Source organism: Paralichthys olivaceus, chromosome 2, assembly GCF_024713975.1.
Source record: "Paralichthys olivaceus isolate ysfri-2021 chromosome 2, ASM2471397v2, whole genome shotgun sequence".
Lineage (NCBI taxonomy): Eukaryota > Metazoa > Chordata > Actinopteri > Pleuronectiformes > Paralichthyidae > Paralichthys > Paralichthys olivaceus.
This window is the reverse complement of record NC_091094.1, coordinates 12310905-12334586: the sequence shown is the minus strand read 5'-3', so window position 1 is coordinate 12334586 and position 23682 is coordinate 12310905. Positions and strand designations below refer to the sequence as shown.

At 39.9% G+C, this 23682-nt stretch overlaps 4 protein-coding genes across 6 annotated transcripts; 2 read left to right on the top strand and 2 right to left on the bottom strand.

Moving 5' to 3' along the window:
* Positions 1 to 1186: 1186 nt before the first annotated feature.
* On the bottom strand, positions 1187 to 5429 carry perm1b (PPARGC1 and ESRR induced regulator, muscle 1b). The gene is made up of 4 exons (XM_020101459.2): positions 5325 to 5429; positions 1859 to 4602; positions 1625 to 1741; positions 1187 to 1414 (listed from the first exon to the last, which is right to left on the bottom strand). Exons 2-4 carry the CDS (start codon positions 4581 to 4583, stop codon positions 1329 to 1331), a joined length of 2928 nt encoding a protein of 975 aa, XP_019957018.2. The 5' UTR covers positions 4584 to 4602; positions 5325 to 5429; the 3' UTR covers positions 1187 to 1328.
* A 945-nt stretch (positions 5430 to 6374) lies between these two features.
* On the top strand, positions 6375 to 12855 carry c2h1orf159 (chromosome 2 C1orf159 homolog). The gene is made up of 9 exons (XM_020101669.2): positions 6375 to 6584; positions 7957 to 8054; positions 8151 to 8235; positions 8627 to 8722; positions 8808 to 8864; positions 9160 to 9294; positions 9445 to 9470; positions 9629 to 9653; positions 10099 to 12855. Exons 2-9 carry the CDS (start codon positions 7983 to 7985, stop codon positions 10200 to 10202), a joined length of 600 nt encoding a protein of 199 aa, XP_019957228.1. The 5' UTR covers positions 6375 to 6584; positions 7957 to 7982; the 3' UTR covers positions 10203 to 12855.
* A 1011-nt stretch (positions 12856 to 13866) lies between these two features.
* LOC109638608 (interactor of HORMAD1 protein 1) lies at positions 13867 to 17431 on the top strand. 3 transcript variants are annotated; one of them, XM_069536320.1, is made up of 8 exons: positions 13888 to 13998; positions 14248 to 14314; positions 14711 to 14851; positions 15398 to 15534; positions 15751 to 15799; positions 15891 to 15975; positions 16195 to 16310; positions 16418 to 17431. In XM_069536320.1, exons 2-8 carry the CDS (start codon positions 14261 to 14263, stop codon positions 17141 to 17143), a joined length of 1308 nt encoding a protein of 435 aa, XP_069392421.1. In that variant the 5' UTR covers positions 13888 to 13998; positions 14248 to 14260; the 3' UTR covers positions 17144 to 17431. The 3 variants fall into 3 exon arrangements, with proteins under 3 accessions (XP_069392428.1, XP_069392421.1, XP_069392424.1); XM_069536327.1 differs by lacking the exons at positions 14248 to 14314; positions 14711 to 14851 and having other exon boundaries at positions 13867 to 13998; XM_069536323.1 differs by lacking the exons at positions 13888 to 13998; positions 14248 to 14314 and having other exon boundaries at positions 14579 to 14851.
* Positions 17432 to 17664: 233 nt separating this feature from the next.
* On the bottom strand, positions 17665 to 21806 carry kbtbd12 (kelch repeat and BTB (POZ) domain containing 12). Its single transcript, XM_020101667.2, has 6 exons — positions 21667 to 21806; positions 19734 to 20876; positions 19382 to 19652; positions 19067 to 19217; positions 18671 to 18868; positions 17665 to 18571 (listed from the first exon to the last, which is right to left on the bottom strand). The coding sequence occupies exons 2-6, from the start codon at positions 20804 to 20806 to the stop codon at positions 18402 to 18404; spliced, it is 1863 nt and encodes a 620-aa protein (XP_019957226.1). The 5' UTR covers positions 20807 to 20876; positions 21667 to 21806; the 3' UTR covers positions 17665 to 18401.
* Between the last annotated feature and the right edge of the window lie 1876 nt (positions 21807 to 23682).

Here is a 23682-nt window from a genome sequence, read left to right as displayed (position 1 = left end):
TTCTTTTTGTATGTGGAGTTCTTGTGTGTGGAGAAACAAGCCTGTGAAAAAAAGCTTCGTTCCTCTGCTAGTGTTGCTTTTCTTTCACCCATTAACTTGGACAGAGAGGAGAAGACATTTGTATATTCATATTTCTATTGCATTAAATCTCATTACACCAAAACCTCTCAAGTTCTGTTAGATAAGATATCAATTATTCAAATGATCCATTTTTTGGTAATACTTCACACAAATCGTTTTTTAACCAGTGGCACTGACAACAACATATCATTTAGCGTTTACACTTACCATTTGAGAGAGTAATGCCAATTAGAAAGGCCATTAATTAAACAATTAGTCAAAGCTACCATTGAGAAAATAATTCCTGAGATTAAGCGAGTGAGAAGAATAAAATCTGCAGAGAATTGCCTTTAATTTTCTTATTTACTTAATATGGTACAGTGCTACTTTCCTTCTTTCCAATGTAACAGTCTAAACATGAAAAATCCCTCTGAACTGTTTTCATCTCACACAAACATAGGTTTTAATAAAAGAGGCACAAAGGAAAGAATGTTGTGAACCACTTTCAGACAAAGCTTTCAAATCCTCCACAGCTCAGCCACCTTCATCTTTTCTCTCAACCAGATCAACATCTGCATCATAACTTCCCTTCGGGCTTTTATCCCCATTTTCATTTTCTACAAAGACGGCTCACACACTCTTGCAGCAGTTCATCAAAAACATACAAGCTGCTGTTACATTTTAGCTTGACTGCAGCTGTTTAACTTTCAGATCCACGATTGAGGCAGTGTTAAAAACAAATGAGCTTCTGTGCTGACGATATGGTCCGTAAATCAACTTCAGTTTGTCCAGAGCTGATCAACTTAAGTTTGAAATGCAGCTGAAATGTTTATAACGAATCCCACAAAAACAACGAAAGCAACTATGTGCTCCTAACCCTGCCTTTGGCACTTAATCCTAATACTCATTCTTTTCTTTGGAAGATAAAAATCTTCAGTCTGCCAACAAATTGGACATGTTGATGTTTTTATACTAAAATTACATATATCATATTTTGTATTTTAGTCTTTATATTTCATATTTCTAATCTTTATCTTTTGCCTTCATTTAAGAAATATTGTACATCAGTGTGTCATCTGTCCAACTAGTTTGAAGCTAAAAAATTTAACATGAGCTCAGATTGTGTTGTATTTGACCTCCAATGCAACACCAACACTGTAACAGGAGCTATTTAGCTGATAAGTACATATACATACAGTGCAGTACAGTTTTTATAGATGGACCCAGGTGAAAAGTGCTTGGAAGTGACTTGTTGTGTACATTATGTATCAGGGATTGTCTTGAGGTCTCATCTTCTTCACATACCGCCGCAGGTACTGGATGGCCGAGAGCGCACTAACGTTCGCCAGCAGAGCTGAACAGATTTAAAACAAAGTTTCAATCATCAAGTTTTGCAGAACTGTGATTTTCACATGTTGATCAGGTCAAAGGTCACAGGTCACTCATATGAGTCTGGGGAAAAAAGAGTTATGTAGACTGAAGCTGCACCAGTGAACTGACGCAAACCACTGCAGGGCGGTAATCCTAGTTTCAGACATATTTGCTGAATAATGAGGTTTCATACCTGCTTTCCAGGCATCAGCAGCCTCTGGATCAGAAGATGTCAGCACCCAGGAGGCAAAGGCAATGCAGACCAAACACATATCAGACTGCTTCAGTGTGGAGAAAATGCCCTCTCGTCCTGTAATAGAGGGAAAAAGTACATTTTGTGTAATGCTAGTTTATGTGTGAATGTATGTTTCCTTTTTGCCGTATTGCCTTTATATGCAGGACAGAGTATAACAGAGATCTGGCTTACTTGTTGTCTGTAGACTTCCCAGAAAGCTCTGCAGCTCTGTTTGCTCTCTGAACCTCTGAGAAGGAGTCAGGGAGACTTTTCCCTCAGTGAGCACAGTGACTGGTGGATCATTGCCCTCTATCTTCTCAGGCCCCAATGGAAACATCCAGGCGCCAGAACCCCCGCACCACATGCTACCTTTGTCATGGAACCGAATCTTTCTCATTGACAGCAAACTCCTCCAGCTGTGAGACCGAGCTGCGGCTTTTGCAGATGTCCCACAGTGATTGGCCCGGATGAAAGAGTGAGACATGACTCTGATTGGAGAGAAGTTGCCCACCTCCTCCTCTGCCCTGCAGTCTGCACTCAAGACAACATGGTCCGATTTTGGGAATGTGAGTTCTCTGACGGTTGGAGAACAACAGGAGAAGATAGGGATGGGTTTGTCCTCGCTGCACTGGAGGGAAGAGAGAGACAGATCGTCCCTCAATGAGCAAAGAGTGTAGTCAAACAGAGGAGACAGTGAGATGCCCGAAGGATTGTACACAGTGACGGACCAGGAGTCATTCTTTACTTCATCCTCTGTGAAAAAGTATTCAAACATTTCTGGGAAGGATATTTGATGATCTGTGTCGAGAAAAGGTGTTGGCAGTAGTGTTCCCAGGTCACCACTGACCTCCAGAGACTGACACCCGCTGAGAAACAGACTGCTCTCATCATCCCCAAAGGGAACAGTCAAATCCTCTTTGTTGAGAGCTTGTACGTTGTGCACACTTTTACTTTTTGTTATCTGTCTCGGCCAGGAGAGTTTGCTCAAAGTACTTGACTCCTGATCCTCAAATAACTGTTCCACAAAGTCCTCCAAAGGGACGGGTGTCTCCTTTCCCTCGGAGCTCATGGACTCCTCCTCCTCATGTGATAACAGAGGAGATTCACTCGTCCTGTCGTGGGTTTTACTCTGAGTATCAGGACTGGGGTTCCTACTGGCACCAATAAATTGCCAGTACTCCTCTTCAAAGTCTGAGGTGGAGAACTCGCAGCTGGAGCGATCTGGCTTGGACTCGTCAGGCTGTGTGAAATAATCTGAATCAGCCGTGTCCGACAGCTCCATGAGTCCACTGTCACCCAGAGAGCTGTGACTTGTTAGAGACTCATTAACATTTGCTGTCAGTGTTTCTTGTGTGTCAGTGGGAGGCGAGCTTTTCCCCATCCTGAGCTGCAAAATGTCATTTATCGTCAGTTTTTCCATTTCATCCCAGAAGGCAGACATGGCGTACACAGGTTTAATGTGGCCTGCAGCCACAGCGTAGGATTCAGGGCTGTCTGCCAGAGAGCAAGGTGTTACAGTTAGATCAGGGATAGGGAGGAGACCGTGCTGATCTCCTGAAGAGCCACCACATGCTGAAAGATTAATTTTGTCATTGTGGACTCCTGTTGTGTCCGAGAGCGTGTGGAGCGCCGTGCTGTCTGTGCTAACATCACATGTGGAGTCGTCGTCTGGCATTTTGTCGGTTCTTTGGCCATCAGATGGAAAAGTCAGTGCATCCTCAACGTCATTGCATTCATAACTTTCACAGTTGGCAGCTGCTACATTGCAGGAGAGCGAGCTCTGCATTTGTCTGTCCTGTGTAATGTCATCATTTTCTCTCTCAATCTGCAGCGTCAGAGACACAGAGCTCTGCAGCTGCATTAAATCCACAGGCCGAAGCTGCTGAGATTCCTCCACTGATTCAGCAGCAGACAAATAGCTTTCAGAGTCATAACTGTGGACAGAAAAGAACTCAACACCATCGTCAAACTCTTCTGACTCTTCACTCTCCACTGATGAAGGGTGTCTGGGTGTGAATGTGTCATGTGACGAGGAGGCTGAGGTGCCTACCTCCTGGTTGTTTTTGTCAGATTCCTCGGGGGAATGAGAGATAACCAGTTTTTCTGACACATGCATATCTGAAATGCTCTCATGTGTCATTTTGTTGTCCGTCCCTCCTGCAGATTCATTTTTATCTTTGTTTAACTCAAACTCTGGTCCATTTTCAAGAGATTTCTCCTGCCTGTTGCTGCACGGGTGATTGTTTTTACAGGCCTTTCTTTGTCGTCGTTTTTTTTTCACAGAGGTGGAACGCCCTCGTCGTCGTGCAGGATTGTAATTCATTGTCACAAACCAGCGCTCCTTCTCTGCTCTTGAGGTGACGCTACTGCTCATGTCACTCACAGCTGTACTATGTGGATCATTCACATTTTGATCCACTTGCTTGAGAAACAGTGGATCAGGTTCATGTCTGGAATTCTTAAATTCTGTTTGCAGATCGTCATCCTCTTTTTTCAGCTCCTTCCAATCTCCTGAACAATGAAAACTTGATGTTTCAGTGTGCAGAGCAATGTTGTTATTTGTCTCCTCCGTGATGTCCTCTGCAGTCTTTGCATGCACCTCTTTCGTGCTGAGGATTTCAAGGCATCTTTCAGAGTCCACCCGTGTCTCACTCGCCACTTGTTCGCTCTCATTCAGTCCCTCTTCTCCTGCAGCCTCTCTCTCAGCTCTGGTCACATCAGGGCTCTGCTGTATTTCCTGCTGAACTGCCCTGAGGCCTGGACCAGAGTTTTCCGAATCCTCTTCCTCACTGAGGCTGGAGTTATCGGGGCAGGCGAGCGAAGGCTGCAGCAGGCCGCACTCTTCGCTGTCATCATAGAAGCTGGTCCAGTCGAACTGGGCGATGTGCATGCTGTGATCCAAATCATCCATTGTCATACCTCACATGCTCTTCAATCTAAAAAAGAAGAGAAAGGATGAAGAAGCAGAATTGATTACAGACTTGAATGTCTGTTTTGCAGTAAGAATGATAAGTGGGGGTGTAACAGAACATCCTTGGTGAGCACATCAAAGTTACATAAACACATTCATTGTCATATAAAGGGCACATTCGTGGCTGAAGCTTAACATCGCTGTAATCAGCTGCTAGTAGTTGGTTGAAAGCTTGAGAAGTGATGACCTCAGAGAGCAGCAGAGCAAGAGCACCTTGGTCACAAGTTCCACAACAGATACCAAAATACTCCATGGGCCTGCTCTTTAAAAACATGTCATATGACCTGATATGAAAGATTTGGCAGATGCGTTCCACTGACTGTATCAGCTTCACAAACACACTTAGTAAACAGTCAAATTGTTTATTTAAAAAACTATACAAACACTAAGATATCTTACTAAAAAGTGTGACCACACATTATTTCTTAAAGTGTTTATTATATTTTGTGTTTAGAAAATACAATTTATGCATAGTTACTTTAGTTTTGGGGTTAAATGTGTCTTTAAATCTTGCATTTCATGAAGTTTCTCTTTCTTTTTTAGCACGAAGGTGCCGGAAATAATTTCAGCCACTCTCTTTCAATGTCATTAAAGGTCTTAGGTTTCTACTACATCAAAACAACCAACATGTAGCATATTGCTTCAGTAACTCACTGTTAATGTGTTTTGTAGTAAATAGGGACCTACCTGTTGCACAGGGTCGAGAGGAGGCAGCACTTTCTCCTTGCTGGAACAATTCAGCTCTGCTGTGCATCTGTCCTTGCGTATGTCAGACTGCATGGGGCCTTGCTCTCAGCCGTTATAAATAGAGCAGTATGTCCAGTCACATGTAGCTGCTGGTGCAGATGTCCTTCACTGCATTGCCAGAGACGTGACATTTCACTGACCAAAAATTCATGCCCTCTTTCATTCATCAGAGAATCAGTTCAATTATCGATCCCATTATGAGTCTAAAATGTGATGGACATACAAGGGCACTGACATAATATGTAATCATGCGGGACATTATTTAAGATATGTTCATAAGTCAAATACTTTAAATATTGTAAATTTGAGCACTGTCACCATTGCTTTGTGTGCTGAAATTGTGCCAGTTTATGTAGAATAGCCTTACCAAGAAGTTACCATAGATTCTTGGTTTAAATAGAAATAAGCTTTAAAATCCACCATGCAAAAAAAGTATTCAGAATTATTTTGGAATCAGTTTCTGCAGAAACGTCTCCCTGCACTGAAAATTAGGGCACTGAGGCATTTGTTTGTTTTCTTTAGTTTGGATAAAGGTAACACAGAAATACAGAAATCTTTCACCTTTATTTCTTTTGTGTATAATGTTACCAATGAAGATAAATTAAGTGTTTCCTTCCTGAATAGTTTATTTGCTAATTTAATTAAAAATTTAAAAATAATCAACAGAATAACTCATGAATCTGAAAAAAAGAAATTGTCTTTGAACAATATTTGGTTAGAGCTAATAGTGCTGTTTAAAATAGACAGTAGTCTAAAGCTGTTCACATTCTTTACAATTTTCTAATCAGTTAAAAAATATTATATTAACATTAAGAAGCTGTGTGCTAAATGCTTATTGATCATTTTGCATTTATTTTAAAAAATAACTATTCTGTTATTGATAATTGATGCTGTATTTTTGATCATCTATGCCAGTGTTTAAGTGTGTTGGGGGCCCCCCGCCCAGATCCGCCCCTGTCAATGACGCACAACAACAACAACGATTGGGGGTTTTTATTTTGAAAACCGGAAGTGCACGTGCTGACAGTGGCAGTGAGCTGCAGGATTAACTGTGTGAGTCCTGCACCGAAGTGTTCATGAGCAACCTGCCATCAAACACCAGTGAGTGTCTGCCCCAACATCCGCGACGGAGCAGAGCTGACGAAGACTAACCCCGGAGCCAGGAGCAGCTCGCTCAGGCCACAGTCTGCTGTTTGTGCGGTGAGTGAACTTTTTTGTGCGTCTCCATGCACCACGACGTGCAGGTGCTCGGCGTGTGTGTCTGTGGTGTCACGCAGTCGGTGGTGTGTGGAGAGGGCAGAGCGGATTAGCTCACTGGTCAGAACGCTGACATGGTTGTTTTAGCTCCGGGCTCAGTCACGGTGTAACTTCCTGGTGACAGGTGCTAGCTAGCTAACTGTGTGCTGGTGCTCTCACCTGACTGACGTTAGCACAACTCAAACCTTCTCCTGACACTGTGCTGCTGCCTGACGCCTTCAGATAAGGATTTCACCCTGAAGCCAGCTCACTGACCACGGCTTAGAAAAGCACTTCAGTGGAAGACTGTCACCTCGAACTGCTGATGTTTGCAATTCGAAACTAGTAACTCCACATTAGAGTAGATTTGCTTTTTTATACAGAATAATAATTAGGTCTGGTTATTGTTTCAAAAAACTTTTAGTCAATGCAATATCTCAAACTGGTTACCAATATTGTTTTTGAATTCCTTGTTTTAAAAAATGCGAACACATTTTCTTTTTTTTAATGTATGATTTGCGATGTCTCACATGTCTTAAAGATGTCTGAACTATAGATTGTATATAAAGATGGAGGACATGACATCTCCCCAAAAGTGAAGCCAAAGGGTCTTGATGGCCACCTGGTGGATTGCTGTAATACAGGTCATAATCCCTAGCCTCTCCCTTATTAGTAGATGGGAGATAACGTCAAGTGTATATTTTAATCTTATCACACTGATTCACGCTCAAATGTTATATTTTCCAGTTGGTCCGGTTTTGATTTCCTATTTTATGCAAATTAAAAACAGGTTGAAAAATCATTATCGACAGCTGAGACTAACTTGCCATTGGTTGAGCACATGTATTGGCTGGAAATCGATAGCAGGGCTACATCTGACGATTGCTGCTGTGCAGACTCGGGCTCCAAATGCTAAAATGGCAGCCCTCATATCTGGGATGTTTTGGCTTTATTTCTGGATGGTGAGAGGAAGTGGAGATGTGTTGTTCGCCTTTTTTTACATTCCATAGTTAAAAACGCAAGAAGCAAACAAATGTAGTCATCTAAATAATAAAACAGTCTTAATTTAATTCATTGTGATGTAAATGACTATACATAAGAAGAATCTGACCTGTCATTTTATGTCAACGTTCACTTCACAGTTTTCAGTTTTCACTGGTACAGACACGTTTAAATCAACACCTAAACAGTATCAAAGTATCTGTGCTAGATTTATTCAGTTGAATACCAGTCAGAATCTTCTTCAATCATTCATCTTTCATGTGGGATTAATTATTATAAATATGTGTTCTATTACATGACTAATCAAAGTGATTTATTTATATATGTCTTCTAGTCTGTTCGGTCCACAAGGCTTCAAATATGTCTCTGTCGTTCCTTTTGGTCTTGGCTGCCACCGTGATCCTTATCAGACCTGAAACACCTGTAACTAAGGTAAGGAGATGGATGTCTCTCAGCCGATAGGATCAGTGTGTGTTTTTATTCCAGTTACACTTATCTGATCGTGTGTGAATGCTGCTCTGTTTACAGGCCCTACATCAGAACTCACTTGAGTGCTGCAGTGACAAACTGAGAGGGAACAACTCGTGTTCGAACGACACTCACTGTGAACCTGGTAATGTGGACGTTTTATACCACTGTCAAACAGCTGTGAGTGAGGTTGACCTTTAATCAGTTATATTAATTTTAACACTTTGAGATTAGTGGTAGACAAAGGTCTTGCTGTCCATTAAGAGCCTATCATATATTACTACACTGGTCAATCAAAGACCTCTGGTTATAGAGGAGCACAAATCCTTATTTGTTGTTTTGATGATGACGTTGGTCCTCCATGTGTTCAACTGGGTTCAGAACTAGTGATTATAAAGACCATGATTCAAGGCACATTATTCATGTCATCATCATACTCATCAAACCATTCAGTGACCCCACACGACATGTTTTTCATGTGACACCAGTAAATGTGGTCTAAAATATCAAATGTGTACTTCTTTTGAATTCTTCAGGCTGCTTCCTGCGTGTCCTTGAGAACAGCAACACTGTTTGTATCTTTTGTGACTCAGCATCCGTGGACCTGGAAAACATAACAGTGTGCACCTACAGTAAGGACAGCGAACTATCCACTCACTCTTTTGGAAAATTCAAACCTCGCAGTTTTTTGATTTACACTTTTTCTGTCCATTCTAGACTACACAATGGAGCGGAAGAATCACACAACTGTCACCACTGTAGTTCCTAAAATTGGTAGGAAGTCATGTCTACAGTCATTGCAGACTGATTTGCAATTTTCATTCTGTATAATATTTCTTAACTGGTACAGTGTCTGTAAATCTAGTTGATTAGAGAAGCCATGTTGATTTAGTTTTAAGAATCAGTGTGTTTATTTAAGGAGCTAATATAAAGCTCATTGATTTCGGTTAGTTAAAAAAAAAAAGGGAAAACATCTGGAACAAAATGTGTATGATGATAGAATAATGTCTTCAGGACTTGTTATATTTCTCATCTTCTGTTCCCTGTTTTGTCTTGTGTCGTTGAGCAGGAGGGCCAGGCGTGGCAGCGTCTCTTCTTCTGGGAACACTGTTGATCAGCCTGTTCCTTATTTTGTCTGTTGCCTCCTTCTTCTACCTCAAACGCTCCAACCGACTTCCAGGCATCTTTTACCGCCGCAACAAAGGTAAGTGCACAAACCTGAAGTATGAAGCTCCAACATGCACATTATGTAATGGGCTATGTAATACTATACAATACAACATGGATGTGCCTGTTGAACATGGAAACATTGCTATTGCTTTGCCTCAGTAACATTATTTTGTCACTTTTTCAGCCTTTATTTTCCAACCCAGTGAGACGGTAAGTCGATTTTTCTAATAACACAAGAGTACATTCAGAGATTTGAGTGGAGACTTTAAATCTGTTTATTGTATCATCTGCACTGTCATTAGTATTACAAATAAATAGACAAATATTAGAGTCTTTAAGGGTTAATTGTAATTTTTTCTTTCTTCCAGGCTGTCATGATTCCCTCCTCCTCAGGTGAGATAAGTAGACTGTCTTACTTTGTAAACTATGTCTGGGATCCTGCTAAACAGGTTCCAGAAATGTGTGGGGTTGGTGAGTAATGCATCTAAACATTACCTACGACTATTTGGCATTGTTGGTGAGAAGTGTTGCAATTTGGAGGACTGTGATAACAGGTTTATAATTAGAAAACATGATTTGGATATAAAAGCTCCTCTTAAAGAACCACTATTTGACTTTTGCTGAGAAAAAAAAATCAAAAAATCAAAGTTGTTTTGATGATGTAGAGAAAAATACCCACTCACCAAAGAAGAACAAGGCCTGAGGATAAGGACTTTTTTTTTAAGTAAAAAGTTGCATACTGTTGCTTTAAAAGCACAAAGTATAATGAAGTTAACTCAAATGTTGCCTTTTCAATTTTTCTTACACTTGATATGTATTTTTCCTTTCCTTTTTGAAGTGAGGAAACCAAGATACGTCAGAAGGGAGCGTCCCCCTGCGACCTCAACAGTGGATAGTGCCACCATACCCACAACGTCCACCACTCAAGTCTATAATGTGTAGGAGGGTCGGGCAGTGTTGGTGCAGGTAGGAGAGAAACCTCAGGAAAGATTTTCTTCTCAAGGGTGTAGAAATACTAAGTGGCCAAATTCAACTTTAACTGCTGGCGGTGCGTCTTATCGACACAGTGTCTCGTTGACTGGATCATATTTAATTGATATTATCCCAGGAAAAATAGTTTCAGTATTTCTCTGTAAATGTGAAGCATTGCAGCTCGATTTGTATTTTCCCCTCATGCAGCACTGTTGTGATGAAAAGACTCATCACTCAGTATCACTCCTTGGTTTTTTCAGTCTCAACACTGTTATTAAGCAGAATATGTGGACCCGACTGTTAAAGTAATAATTTGAAATTTAGGGGGGTATGCTTACGTGTTCCCTAGTCAAGCTTTAGATGAGAAGATTGATACCAGTCTGAGACCTGTATGGAAAATATGAAGGTAACGTTTGTAGCTATTGAATTCAGCATAAAGACTGGAAACAAGAGAAACAGCTCGTCGGGCTCTGTACATCCCTGATGACCAAATCTCACCAATAAACAAGTTATATCTCTGTATTAAAACTGGAGAAGTGGAAAAACAACACTTCTCAATCTTAGAGGGGGGGTTATGCTCCAGACTGTTTCTTCTCTGTGATTGGTTGCAACGCCAATTTTTGTGTGTGAATTGAAGAAAGAAGATTTACTGTGTTTAATAAGTGAACTTTAAAGGTGCTGAAGATTGATTGTGTTTTCTTTGGACAGAGCCACACTAGCTGTTTTTCTCTGTTTCCAGTCTTTATGCGAATCTAAGCTACGTCTCCTGGCTGCAGCTTGACTTTTCACTGACAGACTTGAGACTGGTATCCCGTCAGTCGTCTTTGTTATTGTTTTAAGTGACAGGGTTCATAAATACACTGATCGGTCTGTTTTAGAGGAATCGAACCAGCGACCAAGTTTAGTAACAGTAACGCTAATCTTTTAGAGACTGTGTCAGTGACAATTAATGGAAGCTTGTTTTTTCTTAGTTGGCTCATTCAGATATTTTATTTACATGTGTGATATTTATTTGCATTTTGTAACAGTGCACTGAATTTTACTGATTAGACCAAGAGAATAATTTGCATCTAATGTAAGAATTCTTCTGCTGGACCGGGACATTGTAGGGAGAGTGACTGTAGCCGTTGTATTGATAATTGTTCAATTGACTTTGTATTTTTATTGTTGTTTTTGAATTTACTACTTTTGTGATCTCAAGCGAGTTGAATGTATTTTAAATGGACAACAAATCCTGCATAGTAATAACATGGATTATTTACTACGTTCCACTCACTCACACATAGAGGTCATTTTTAACTGCAAACTCTCACAAATCTTTTTTTATCAGAAGTTCTACCATCCTGCAAAAAACATTTTAAATATACATTTTTGTTCCATGAAGTAAAGTTTAATTCCAAAAGAATTTTCTCTCTCTCTCAAAATTAAATTATTTTTAATCCCTCTGCACTTTATTTGCCTGAGGTCATCAGCTAAAGTTAGACCTTATGTTTTTTAAAGGATACACATTATGCTATTTCAGGTTTTTTTTTTTTTACTCTGGTGTGTTTATTATTGATATTTATGTGAATGTAAAAGTTCTGCAATGTCAAAAACCCAAAGTTTGTAGTAAAGGGAGCTCCCCTCCCCCACAGACAGCACCGCTCCTGAAGCTCCTGAAACCGCTAGTCAGTCTGGCCGATACTTACAGGTCATGCGACATTGTGATGTCATGTGGCATTTGTTTAATGGCTAGTCTGGCACACCCCTTAACAAATCCAGGTAAAGTTAGATCCGCGGCCGGCATTGTGCTGTAAGTGGTTAACCAATCACTCCAGAGTGGGCCAGCTAGCCAATCAGAGCAGACTCGGCTTTAGCGACACAACCTTAAAGAGACAGGAGCTAAAATCAAGTGTTTCAGACAGAGGCTGAAAAGTGGAGCTGTGGATCCGAGCATCTAAACCTTTTTAGATAATAAATGAAAATGAACCTGAATATGAGCATTATATGTCTCCTTTAAAATAATTTAATCTCTGATTTGATCTAATCTAAAATAATATAGTCACCAGGTGTGATTGAGATTGTATTTCTGTGTGAGTGGCAACATTACTGTTGCATTGTGAAATTTACTTGACTACTATAACCTTTGCCAAACATTCTCTGAAGAAACTGGCTTGTACTGTGTGCCATTACTGTGATGATTACTGTGCCATTCTGAGCTTTATACGCAGCCGGGGAACATTCAGTCACGACGTGCTGAATAAATGGATATTTGAAAAATATCCAGTGGCCTTTACTGTGCACAATTTGAAACCAAGGCTAGTTATCCAAGTTTTATTTGCGGTATATGTGGTATTTTATTTAATATATTTTTATATCTTGCCAACACTGAGGCAATAAAAAACTCATTTCCATCTTCAGTACATGTTGAGCAATCTGAAGTATGCCAGTGAAAAGGCATTTCCTGATTATTCCCCTTTTTGCTTCATGCTTTTGTGTTGTTTGGTGTTGTACAGGCAACCATAAGCTAAATACATGTATATATTGTTTTATACAAATGATGCATTGTTTTTGTAATGATGTACATATTCTTGTTTCAATGCCATGAAGAATGTTCTGCAGAAATAAAGCACCTTCAACTGTTTGCCTCTGTGCAGTTCTATAAACCTCTAGAGTCTAAAACTCAAAGTACAACTTTTTGTCAGGTAAAATTAACTATAACTAAAGGAGGTAAATACTACACTAAACTCTGCTGTGATGAATGTTGTGGTAGTCACTTTTTGTTGAAAAAGAAAGTGTTGATACATATTTTGGACAGAAGACTGCAGATCCCCGGTTAACTTGCTATTTTCTTTTCAAATATGTGAATTTATTGGCTCAGTCCTTGCTCTTATCCCTTTACTGTTTCCTCCATCTCTTTCTGTGCTTAACAAATTTAACATTTACTTTGCCTGATTAAATGTCTTTGGGTGTACACACATCTATTGTTGCCACAATACTTATCATCCTTTTATTGTCGTATCTTCTTATTTCAGTTCTTAAGAAGATGACTATTTATTTCAATGTATGGAAATGTTTTGTTGTCCTGTGTAGATATAGATGCAAAAGATAGTGCAACTGTTAGAAATGTTAATTAGACTGCAGTGGTTTCAACTAGGTGTACAAAATATACAAATCAATGAATTATTTAGATCACCATCACCACTGAGGACTGCAGCAGATTTCAATAACCTCACAAAGCACTGAACAGCCAGGTTTTGTGATGTCTTCTTATTCACATGTGTTGGCACACTTGGGCCCGCTCAGTCCAACCAATGGCAGTGGGACTGAATATAGTGAATACTGTTATACTATTATAGGTCTAATTACGTCTGATCCTGACATTCTATCTGTGACAATACGGTCAAACACAACTTTATCAGAATCATCCTTTTTAAAAGTGACTGAATTTCACATTTTCTCTTCAACACAGCCACCTCACAGGTGTGTGATGCATTCAAATGGCTCAAAGATGATCGAATGTATTCCTACCTGGATAGAAATGTCGTAATAAACTCTTAAAATTAGTTTTAATTCATACATGTTCATACATGTTGATAAAGCCATGGAGCAAATGAGGAATATAAAAATAAAAAGCGAAAAGAAATACCGACGGCAGTGTTTGTTCGCCGTTTATTTCGGTGCTATGATCTCGCAGGTTTGACTCGTCCGACGGTACGTGAACGCGGCCTGGGCTCCGGACGGACGAATGGCGGGAGGTTTGAACATTTACTGCGTGTTTCCTGCTGTGAGTCACATTTTTACATGATTTCATCCACGATAACCACTTTCTGTCACTGAACGTATTATTACAAGAGTTCGGTAACTATGTGTGAAGATTGTTAACTCTAACTTAACCTTAAAATCGGTGATAAATGCCAATTAGCGTTAGCTAGCTGATGACGCCGTTTCTACCCTCGGCTAATGCTAACTAAGCTAACTCACATGAAAGGTTTTTAAAACTGCTGCTGCTAAAACATGTTTTCTTTACAAACAGGTGAGCAACACGTATGAATCATATCATGAACATTAAAGAAATGCTGAGTATTCCAGCTGGAACCAGGTGGTTAGCTCACTGAACTCAAACTTCAACCTGTTACTATCTTCTTGTCATTGGACTGAAATCAAGCTTTACATAAAGAATCATTTTGTACATTAGCTGATTAAAAGTTATTTTGATGATTAATTGTTTTAAATATAAGCTGGTTCTACCTTCTCAAATGTAAGAATAATTAAATATGAATCAAGCTATTAAATTACATTTCCTTAGCTGTCATTCATTTAACCAGGCCCTTTTCACTTTTTAAAAACTTTTGACATGCAAAATAGTGAACTGAAAATCAATAGATGATAATAATAGTAAAAAGCAACACTGTTTTCCATATTGACCAAAATTCTACATGTGATTTTGTTTTGCTGCACAAATGATGTCTTTGTGATTTCGTGTTAAACCTTGTGGGGAGAAAACAATGAACAGGAACGTGTCGACCAGTGGCTACTCCAGCTTTACAGACTCGCAGCTATTCTTCGGGTCTCAACTTTGGCCCGACAATTCTCAGAGCATGTCTCAGGAAATAAATTTGTCGTCCAGTTCACAAGAGGTGAGATTTATCAGCTTCATCTTGTAGGTTTTTATAGGGAAACATGAGAAACACAGGTCCACTGGTTAAGTACTGTGATCAACCATGTAAAAGCTAAAGAGTCACAGTCAAAGATCATATTTGTGCTTTTGTTCCTTTTGTAAATCGATATATCCCTAAAGAGAAAAAACTGCGACCACCATTTCAACAGCAAGACGTTGTTGTTGTTGTTGTTAGTTAGGCAACAACAGTGTATCTAATGAGAGAATTTGCAGTATATTATCCTGAGGTATCTGTCACTGTCATGATCTCAGCTTGTATCAGGCCTTTGTGTGTAATTTTGCAGATCAATGAGCCGTGCGATGGCAGAACTAGATTATTGTTGCCATGAAGTATTGATAATTCCACAAAACAATTCCCTCTTGTTTATCAGTGTGAATCTAATAAAGCTTTTAATAGGAAAATGTCATCTATTTCTGAGACAGCTCGAGTTACAGTTTTGTTAATAATCTCTCAGATTAACATGTCTGTTTAATGCCTTGTAACCTGTGTGTTTTCTCTGTTTAGGGGAGTGACCCAAAGTTTTTAAGCACTTATCACACCAAACCTCTCCTGTTTGGAGAAGTGAAGGGTAAAACCAGTGCTTTTGGAATACTGGATAAATTTGAAGACGACAGAAAAAAGGCCAAAGAAAACAATATTTGGTATGTTTTGGGATTCGTTAAATTGTAATACAAATTTTTGCCTTCTTCACTAAAAATCTTTGTACGTATATACTATATTTTTAGAAAACATTAAAAAAAATGAGACATTTGCAATCGGTGTTAAATTTCAGTTAAATAGGGTGAAATTATATAAAAGCAAGTTAGAGTTGACAAAAGACATAAAATGGCCCCAATTACCTTTTTTCTTTTTAACAGCGAACTTTTAGCCAAAGAGAGTGAACATACAAGAGAAACTCTCAACAATGTAAGTGATGATAGACATTCATTTTTTTCAATTTTCCAGCTCGTCTCTTCAGTGATGTAATATGTTAAAATAATGCTGCAACATTTTTCAGATCAAACAACTAGTAACTGGCACAGAGAGAAATATGGCTGTGTTCCAAACAGTCCTTGAAAATTTTGACAACTTTGCATCAACTTGTAAGTTTCAGAAGGGCCTGATATGTATTCATTTATAGTTACACTCTGAGTTAGTGCAGCTGTAGTTAATTTAGGAAAAAGTCTGTATGCAAGGCAATAAGGTTTCCACCAGTAGATGGTGCACTTTGCCCAATATTAAAATCTTTTTTTTTTAATCTAGTTCCATGAATGTTTTAATTTTTTGTCCTATTTTATCTTGTTTTTATCGGTTCCTCCCAGTGCACAATAATATGAGTAGTCTTCAGAATGACATTTCCCAGTATTTTGAGATTCTGGTCACTAAAGTGAACTCCCACAACGAGGTGATGACAGAGCTGGAGAAAAGTGTGAAAAAGGTGAATAGCATGTTATGGTTATGACACCTACAATTTCAAATAAAATGTGGTTGTTGATAATTGATTCTGATCAGTGATCATGACACTTGTTTATTTTTTTCCTTTAGAGTGCAGACACCACAGCAGAACTTGGTTCAAATCTGCAAATCTTGCAGAGTAGTCTTGAGAGTTTGAGAGAGGAGCAAGAGAGAGAACGGAACTTGCTTGCAGAGGCCCTGAAGCTGCTCAGCACCCTTGTCTCAGAGCATACAGCCAAACCTGGCCCTCAGAGATTGATGGACAGGAGCATCCAGACTTCACTGGAACAGTCGCCCTCCAGCATCCTTCAGAACAACAAGCTCAAAGGCACACAGCTCACATGCACACCGCACGAACTTGAACACAAACAGGTTGAAGTTCTCCCTCAGGATCACAGCTGCAGCACTGGAAAGAGGAAATCCAGAAGCTACAAGAAGCGCACGAAGAAACAGTCGACACTCTCACAGAGGAAGAAATGCTCAGTCTCTGATGAAAACAGTCAGTCTCTGATAAACTGCAAGAAAGTGCAGAATGTTTCATCAGCCCGCAGTGAACGCTGTGATCTGAAAAAGATAACCACCCGTGACAACACAGACTGTCTGTCAGTGCTGTGCAGGGAGAAGAGGTCCAGTAAAACTGCAGGGTGTCTCCTCACCCCCCTCAGCTGCTGGTCTCAGGACAGCAACAGCTCTGCGTGCCTTAGAGAGATCGAACCCATTTTAGGGAAGCTGTCAGCTGAGACCAAGGCAGGGACCCCAGTGAAAGGCTTCTGGCAGTTGTTTGACATGGACTGTGATTCTGAGTTTGGCTTTTAGACAATGAGTAAAAGACTTACGGCAGTGAGGACTTTGTGTTCATATTTCTGGAGGCAAAAAAGTGTATTATTTTTATATTAATATATTTATTATTATTGTGCCTGTGTTCAGTTATTTATGGATTCAGTTTTTTGAAAAATTTACCCAGTGATAAATGTTTTTTATTTACTTACCAAAACAAATGTTGCTGGTAGCAGTTCTCTTTGCTGACTTTTTATAAAAGTAACTTATTCATTACTCATACCGTTGACTTAAAATTACAAATAAACTGAAAAGCTTGGCAAAGATATTCTTATTCTTTTGGAATTTGTCTACAATCTTATTTCACGATTCCTGTAACTGATGTTTGAATTTGGTACTGGTAAAGATACGTTGGGTTGTAGAAGTGTAACCTTCCCGTTTCTTCTTCATATCGCCTTGCATACATCTCACCAATACCCTGCTCCATGTTCGGCTGTTCTTCTTGTGTAAGACTGCATTAGTTAAAAACTTTTATAACAATTGAAAAGTTTACAAAACAGTCTGTGTTCATACCTCAACAACAATGCTTCATAAAATTGCTACGGTGCTTTTATTTGCAGTTTTTTTAACAGATTTTTGATTTGGCAAGCTTACCTAAAAAACAACCTCAAGAAAAAAACAACAAATTGATTAACAGCCTATATATGGAAAAACTATATAAATTATATTTGTTTAAAGATATTTAGCATTTTGGTTTAATTTGTATGGAAATAGGTTCAGTCTAATCATAATTCAAACCTGTTTAATGGCAAAGGACACCATATACTGGTGTTGCTAATAATATTTCCGCTTTGAAATTCACTGCTGCAGGTTTCAGTTGATCAGTCTTCTCTGCAGATGTTGCACAATGGGCCTTTTTCACAACAGAGATGTCTGATAACATTAATAATCGCCCAGTTTAAATGTCCCAGTAAAACATGACAGTGTGACAGTGAGTCATAATGTAGGATACCAGGACACTGAAACTGAAGCAGCTCAATGAAATTCATTTTAAATTTGAAACCTGTCTCAAAAGCCTGCCGTGAAAAGGGCCTGAATATAAAAAAAGATGAAAACAGTATTTACAAATTATCTTTCTATTTTCATTCAGAAACGTGCAAATCATCAACTTCCTCTTTCATGCAGAGCACTAAGAATCTTTCTACCTCTCTGCCTTTGGCCCAGCGATAAGTGCATTAATAATTAATATCCTTCACTAACTCTAACAAACAGACTTTGATCTGATGTGACAGGGATGTCACATTTTCACTAAGTCTGCAGAAGGGGACATGAGTCCCCTTGGGTTGAGATTTGCCACCAAGCAGACATCATAGTTGTCGTGCATCAGCGCGTGCCGAGCCACCACAGTCCACCGGTTGTCCCGTGGGTCCAGCTCCAAAATGTCCTTTGTTATGTCATCGTGACGATCTGAGGAAGGTGGTGCAGACACAGATGGAGAATTACCTTCAAAAACAATTTCAAACATATTTTTTAAAATATATATGGATTTTGTTTCATTTCATTCACCTGCTCCTTTGTAGTATCCACACACATAAATCTTGCCTCCCACTACTCCTGCATTACAGGCATTGGTGCGCAGGGAGAGTTGTGCACATGGGAGAGGGGGTCCATCTCTCCAATAATCTCCATCTGCGTTGTAGATCTCCACAGCATCAAGGCAGTGGCGTGATTGGCCACGGTCCACACCTTCGCAGCCAATGCCTCCTACAATACATAGGTTCAAAATCATCGTCAGGTCATTGTCAAATTGTATAACTTTCCAAAAAGAAATAAGTGTAATTTGAATAATTTATCAGAATCATGGCCATATCATGTCTGTGCATATAGAATATGATTAAAAGGAAAAAATGAAATACATCTGAACTAATATGGATTGAAATATGTATATTGAAAAAATCTTACCCATTACAAAAATGTCACCATTGAGTTCCACAGCACTGCAGCGGTACTTTGAGTATCTCATGGGACACAGTTCTGTCCACTTGTTTGTGTTTGGGTCATACACCAGAAGGCGGTTACTAAGACGGTCAGGCTCATCATCAGTCCGGTATGACTGGTTGGACGAAGGGGAGTTAGGGGATGACAGAGCAGAGCAGGTGCAGTCTGAGAAGAGCCAGTTACTAAAAGTGTACAAACTCTTTATACAGTCACACACGGCTGAATGCAGTTTTTTGTGTAATTAACACATAAGTAAAGGTGTTTTTCACATCACATCACCTGTGGGGTCCGACCACCTATCACATAAAGGCGATCTTTCATTCTGACCATGCTGTGATAGGCCAGAGGCATAGGCAGTGGTGCTGCGCTCCGCCATGGTCCGCCCTGCAGAGACCATCGCTCCACACAGTTAGTGATGAGAAACTGGTTCTTCAGCCTCATCTGCCCACCCACCAGGTACAGCGTGTCATCCAGGGACCCCAGGGTATAAGAATCGCGGTACTCTGCAGATGTTAGGCGCTCCCAGCTTCCTTGGGCTTTGACTTTGTACCTACAACCCAACACAACAAACAGTATAGTCTGTGTGAGGCAAGCAAATGAAGAAATGTAAAATGTTTCATATTCATCTTACCTGTAGATTTCAACATTCATGACCTTCTGCCGGGCCATCCTGCGGACACCTACCTCTCCCGCCACGATAATGTCATTTCCTTTAGTTACAACCCCAGCGCACACATACCCCAGAGCCTCTCCATAGCAAGGTGAAGTGATGTAGTAGGTTCGGCAGGTGGATGGGGCATAGCAAAAGCTGCGCTCAGCATAGTTGCCATATCTTGACCGAATCCCACCACTGTCATTGCCGACACAGAGCAGCAGGTCTGTAGTCTCCATGCCGTACCGCAGCTTCAGTTTACGCGGTGCAGCTGAGGGATGCATCGCTGTGGCCTCTAAGGCTTCGTTCACAATCTGTAGACATTCAGCTTCAGCCAGCAGTGCTGTATTTCTCTTCATCGCCTCCCTTAGATAGTCGGGGCTTATCAGTGGTAAGCGAACCTTCCTCAGAAGCTCTGGAAGGTGCCAAATACGAACCTCTCCATCTGTCATTGTGCTGTGTTTGACCCAGCGGAGGACCACATCCAGGATGGTCTCTTCTCTGGAAACGTTAAGGTCATCAGAACTCAGGAGCTTCCCCAGCTGATGAGCCTCCAGCTCCAGCACCTCCTCATTCTGGCAGACTTCGACAAAGTTCTGCCTCAAGAAGCGCTGAGCGTGGTCAGCCAGTTCCTCTGCACCGAGGTCCCGGGCAAAATAAAAGACACCAAGGCAGTTGGAGGCGTCCATGTTCTCGGTCATGTGCTGCTGGCAGCGTGTGAAGACGTCGTCCATCTGCAGGAGAAAAGCTGCAATTGAGATGCCTTGAACATTGGAGTTAGTAAGAGGAAGATCGGAGCAGTACATGTAGTTCAAGAGAAGAGCCAGGCTTTCTGCAGGGGTGTCGCGCAGGAATATTTCTCTGTTGTTGCACTCACGAAGGCCACACGTGAACATAACACGGAAGTAAGGGCTGAAGGCGGACAGTACAACTCTGTGACAGGGAAAGCTGATGCCCTCAGCAACCAGCACCACATCCGTCAGATGCTCAGACTCCCTCATCCTCCTCAACTGCTGCAGCAGGACCAGTCCATGTTTGCCTGTAAGATCCATTTTGCTCCAATTCGATTTAAAAGTTACTGAGGAGAGTTTATGCACTTATGGACAACTAGTGAAGAGGTGTCTGGAAAACAAAATCAGAAACTAAATTACTACCATTTCAAGTAGAGCTCGACTTAACCAATCCAATATGAGCTCACACACATGAGTGTTTATGTTTGCAGATATGAGCATTTATCAGAATAAACATTACAGAAAGGATGCACAGTGATGTAAAATGTGTCTATTTTCTTATTTCAAGTTCTATTTGGTTGTATTCATGTTTTCTTTTTATAGTTATAATTTACATTATGGTTAAACCGTGAAATATCAAGCCTCATTTACATTTCTTTATCAGGGTTTGATAATGTCATCTTGGGAATCGGTGCCAATTTTTGTTTAAATATATTTACCTGCAGAAATATCGCAATCTGTCATTGTTTATATCAGCATTTCATATCGGCTCCTAAAAATCCATATTGGTCAGGCTCTTATATCAAGCCATATGTCAATAATTGTACAGTCATGCGATATTTGTTTTCAATACCAAAACTGTTGAGAAATGTCAACTGTTGGCTTTGCAGTAGCCTCCTAATCTTAAAAATATTGACATAAATACATTTGGAAAAGATAAGCAATATGTTATTTTTGATTGATTTGCAGTTAATCCAACTTCACAAATATTCTGACCAAGAGTTATTGAAGCATCTTGGTGATGCCTGCAGCAATAACAACATGACATTTTCATGAACATATGTAGCAGCTAGCATTGTGATGAACTTTCCTGGTTAGTATTATATAAAGCAAAATGCCACAATTGTCTATGAACATGTTAGTGATCATGCAGTACAGCAGCTCCTTGTAACATCTCTTACCAAAGTCGTCAGCGCCTCTTATCTGCTGTTATCTTTGGTCTAAAAAGACCAGTAGAGATCCATGTTTTTCATCGGGCAACATGTGTCGATGTTGTTGCCGAATTTGTCAGTCGGGGGGTCAGCGAGTGGCTGAAACAAAGATATGTAGCCCCTCCACCGCTGCGGCCCTCTGAGCCGCTGACCCAAAAATAGACAGTAAGTGGGTCAGAAGGGTTTGAGTGATTTGGATTGAGAAGGTTTTTAAAGCAGTGATATTGTGATACTGTGAATTATTTTGACTTTTCATAGTTTCACTCCTCTGCGTGATATTGTCCTTTGTTTTGGATAATTCTCCACTATAGTTTGTTTGCGTCACTCGCGTGTTTGCAGCCCTCGAATGACGCAACCAGCTGGGATTCAAATTTCCTGACAGCTCCCTGTTAAAGGCCCAGTGTCCACTGCAAGCACACATGGACATAACTTTTCTAATATGTATATTCTTTAACATACCTGTTCCTGAGACTGTTGCACCCACTACAATAAAGTTGGAAAATGTAGGTTTCCAACTTTTCTGACCTGTAATTTTGTATAGGAGAATCCTTAAGAAAAAACAACAACTTCTGACTCAGTTGACCAGTGTAACTTGATCTTCAGGTGACATTTCATGGTTCGTTAGTTTTAGTTCTGCCACTAAATGGAAAAAACAGAGAGGATGGAAACTCAGATGTCAAACATATAACTGAAATTCAGCATAGTTAATCTTTCTCCTCTTTAAGATGATAATTGCCTCCTGTGCTTCTTCCGGTTGTTGTCATGCCAGTGTCCATGTCTTCATGACTGTATAGTTAAACATTAGGCAACATGATGTAGAAGTGAGATAGAAATTTGCAACTGTAGAGTAGTAAGTAAAGATGCAATACTTAAAGGAAATATAAAAATACAAATGGCATGGAAATAATAAACAGTGAGAATATGTACAGTGAATTAGATTACACATTAGCCATAAATTACACCGGCAGAAATTAATATTGCACATGTAACGGAGCAGAAAGACCTTGACTACAGGAACGCAACGATGCCAATTCCACCTAGAGAATAACTACCCAATAAGTACACATGTTCTTTCACAAAGAAGGGAAGCAGAGACGTGAGTTTCCAGTTCAAAAATAGTTTTTAAAAGATAAAGTACTTGCTCCATGAATAAAAGCTGTAGGGAAAGTAGGGTTAGAAAAATAATTATTTATTACAAAACTAGAAAGTTAAATATGATATTGCTAATATTAACAGAACAGTAACACCGTTTTATTGTGTTCACATCACCAAACAAAAAAACAAAAAATAATGTTAACAGGAGCAACTCAACAACACCATTAAGGCTAATCAGTGACACTGACAACAAATTAATGAAAGGGAATAAAAGACAAATAAACTAATATTGTTTAAGAAATTAGGGGAAAATAACTAATCATAGGACCAAAAACAGCAGTGAGCAAAAGAGCTCCTAATTCGATAAAAGAACTAAATATTAACACATTTAAATATTTACAATGATAGGGAAATAAGTAGTCTACTATATGCAAAGTACAGGGGGACTAGTTCCTACAGGGAGCCAACACCATATTCCTCGTTCATACTACAAGAGGCGCAGTGGCATGATCGGTCCAGTCCAGTTTATTGTTCAGGTGAACACCCAGGTATTTACAGTATATAAGTCTTAGTGTTCACCACCAGTTCTTTAGTTGTAAAGCAGTGTGGCATATTTTTGAAAAACTGCCCAGTTCATACCAGGTTTCTGTTGGACACAGTAACGTCGTCTGTAAGTTATGTGCTGGAGTTAATCTGCACCAAACCAGTGATGTCTTCTACAAACAAATGACCAAATTTAACCAAATGTATGTATGTACCTTTTTTTTTTGTCATTACTCTGTACCAAAATTGAATGAAGTGTATTTTATAATGAAGGGGGTTGGAGGAGGGGGTGGTGCAGTATCTAGGGGGTGAAGACAGGGTGGGTGGGAGGGAGGGGCAGGTGAAGTT

What these genes read in the sequence shown, in the direction of transcription:
- LOC109638608 (XM_069536320.1), top strand. Translation starts at nt 14,261, where the DNA reads ATGAATCATATCATGAACATTAAAGAAATGCTGAGTATTCCAGCTGGA. An exon ending in TGACAACTTTGCATCAACTT is followed by an intron (nt 15,976 to 16,194) that starts GTAAGTTTCAGA and finishes GGTTCCTCCCAG; the next exon opens with TGCACAATAATATGAGTAGT. An exon ending in TGGAGAAAAGTGTGAAAAAG is followed by an intron (nt 16,311 to 16,417) that starts GTGAATAGCATG and finishes TTTTTCCTTTAG; the next exon opens with AGTGCAGACACCACAGCAGA.
- perm1b (XM_020101459.2), bottom strand. Translation starts at nt 4,583, where the DNA reads ATGACAATGGATGATTTGGATCACAGCATGCACATCGCCCAGTTCGAC. An exon ending in GGGAAGTCTACAGACAACAA is followed by an intron (nt 1,742 to 1,858) that starts GTAAGCCAGATC and finishes CCTCTATTACAG; the next exon opens with GACGAGAGGGCATTTTCTCC. An exon ending in TGCTGATGCCTGGAAAGCAG is followed by an intron (nt 1,415 to 1,624) that starts GTATGAAACCTC and finishes AAATCTGTTCAG; the next exon opens with CTCTGCTGGCGAACGTTAGT.
- kbtbd12 (XM_020101667.2), bottom strand. Translation starts at nt 20,806, where the DNA reads ATGGATCTTACAGGCAAACATGGACTGGTCCTGCTGCAGCAGTTGAGG. An exon ending in TAGGTGGTCGGACCCCACAG is followed by an intron (nt 19,218 to 19,381) that starts GTGATGTGATGT and finishes TCGTCCAACCAG; the next exon opens with TCATACCGGACTGATGATGA. An exon ending in TGGATACTACAAAGGAGCAG is followed by an intron (nt 18,572 to 18,670) that starts GTGAATGAAATG and finishes CACCTTCCTCAG; the next exon opens with ATCGTCACGATGACATAACA.
- c2h1orf159 (XM_020101669.2), top strand. Translation starts at nt 7,983, where the DNA reads ATGTCTCTGTCGTTCCTTTTGGTCTTGGCTGCCACCGTGATCCTTATC. An exon ending in CGACACTCACTGTGAACCTG is followed by an intron (nt 8,236 to 8,626) that starts GTAATGTGGACG and finishes TGAATTCTTCAG; the next exon opens with GCTGCTTCCTGCGTGTCCTT. An exon ending in CATAACAGTGTGCACCTACA is followed by an intron (nt 8,723 to 8,807) that starts GTAAGGACAGCG and finishes TGTCCATTCTAG; the next exon opens with ACTACACAATGGAGCGGAAG.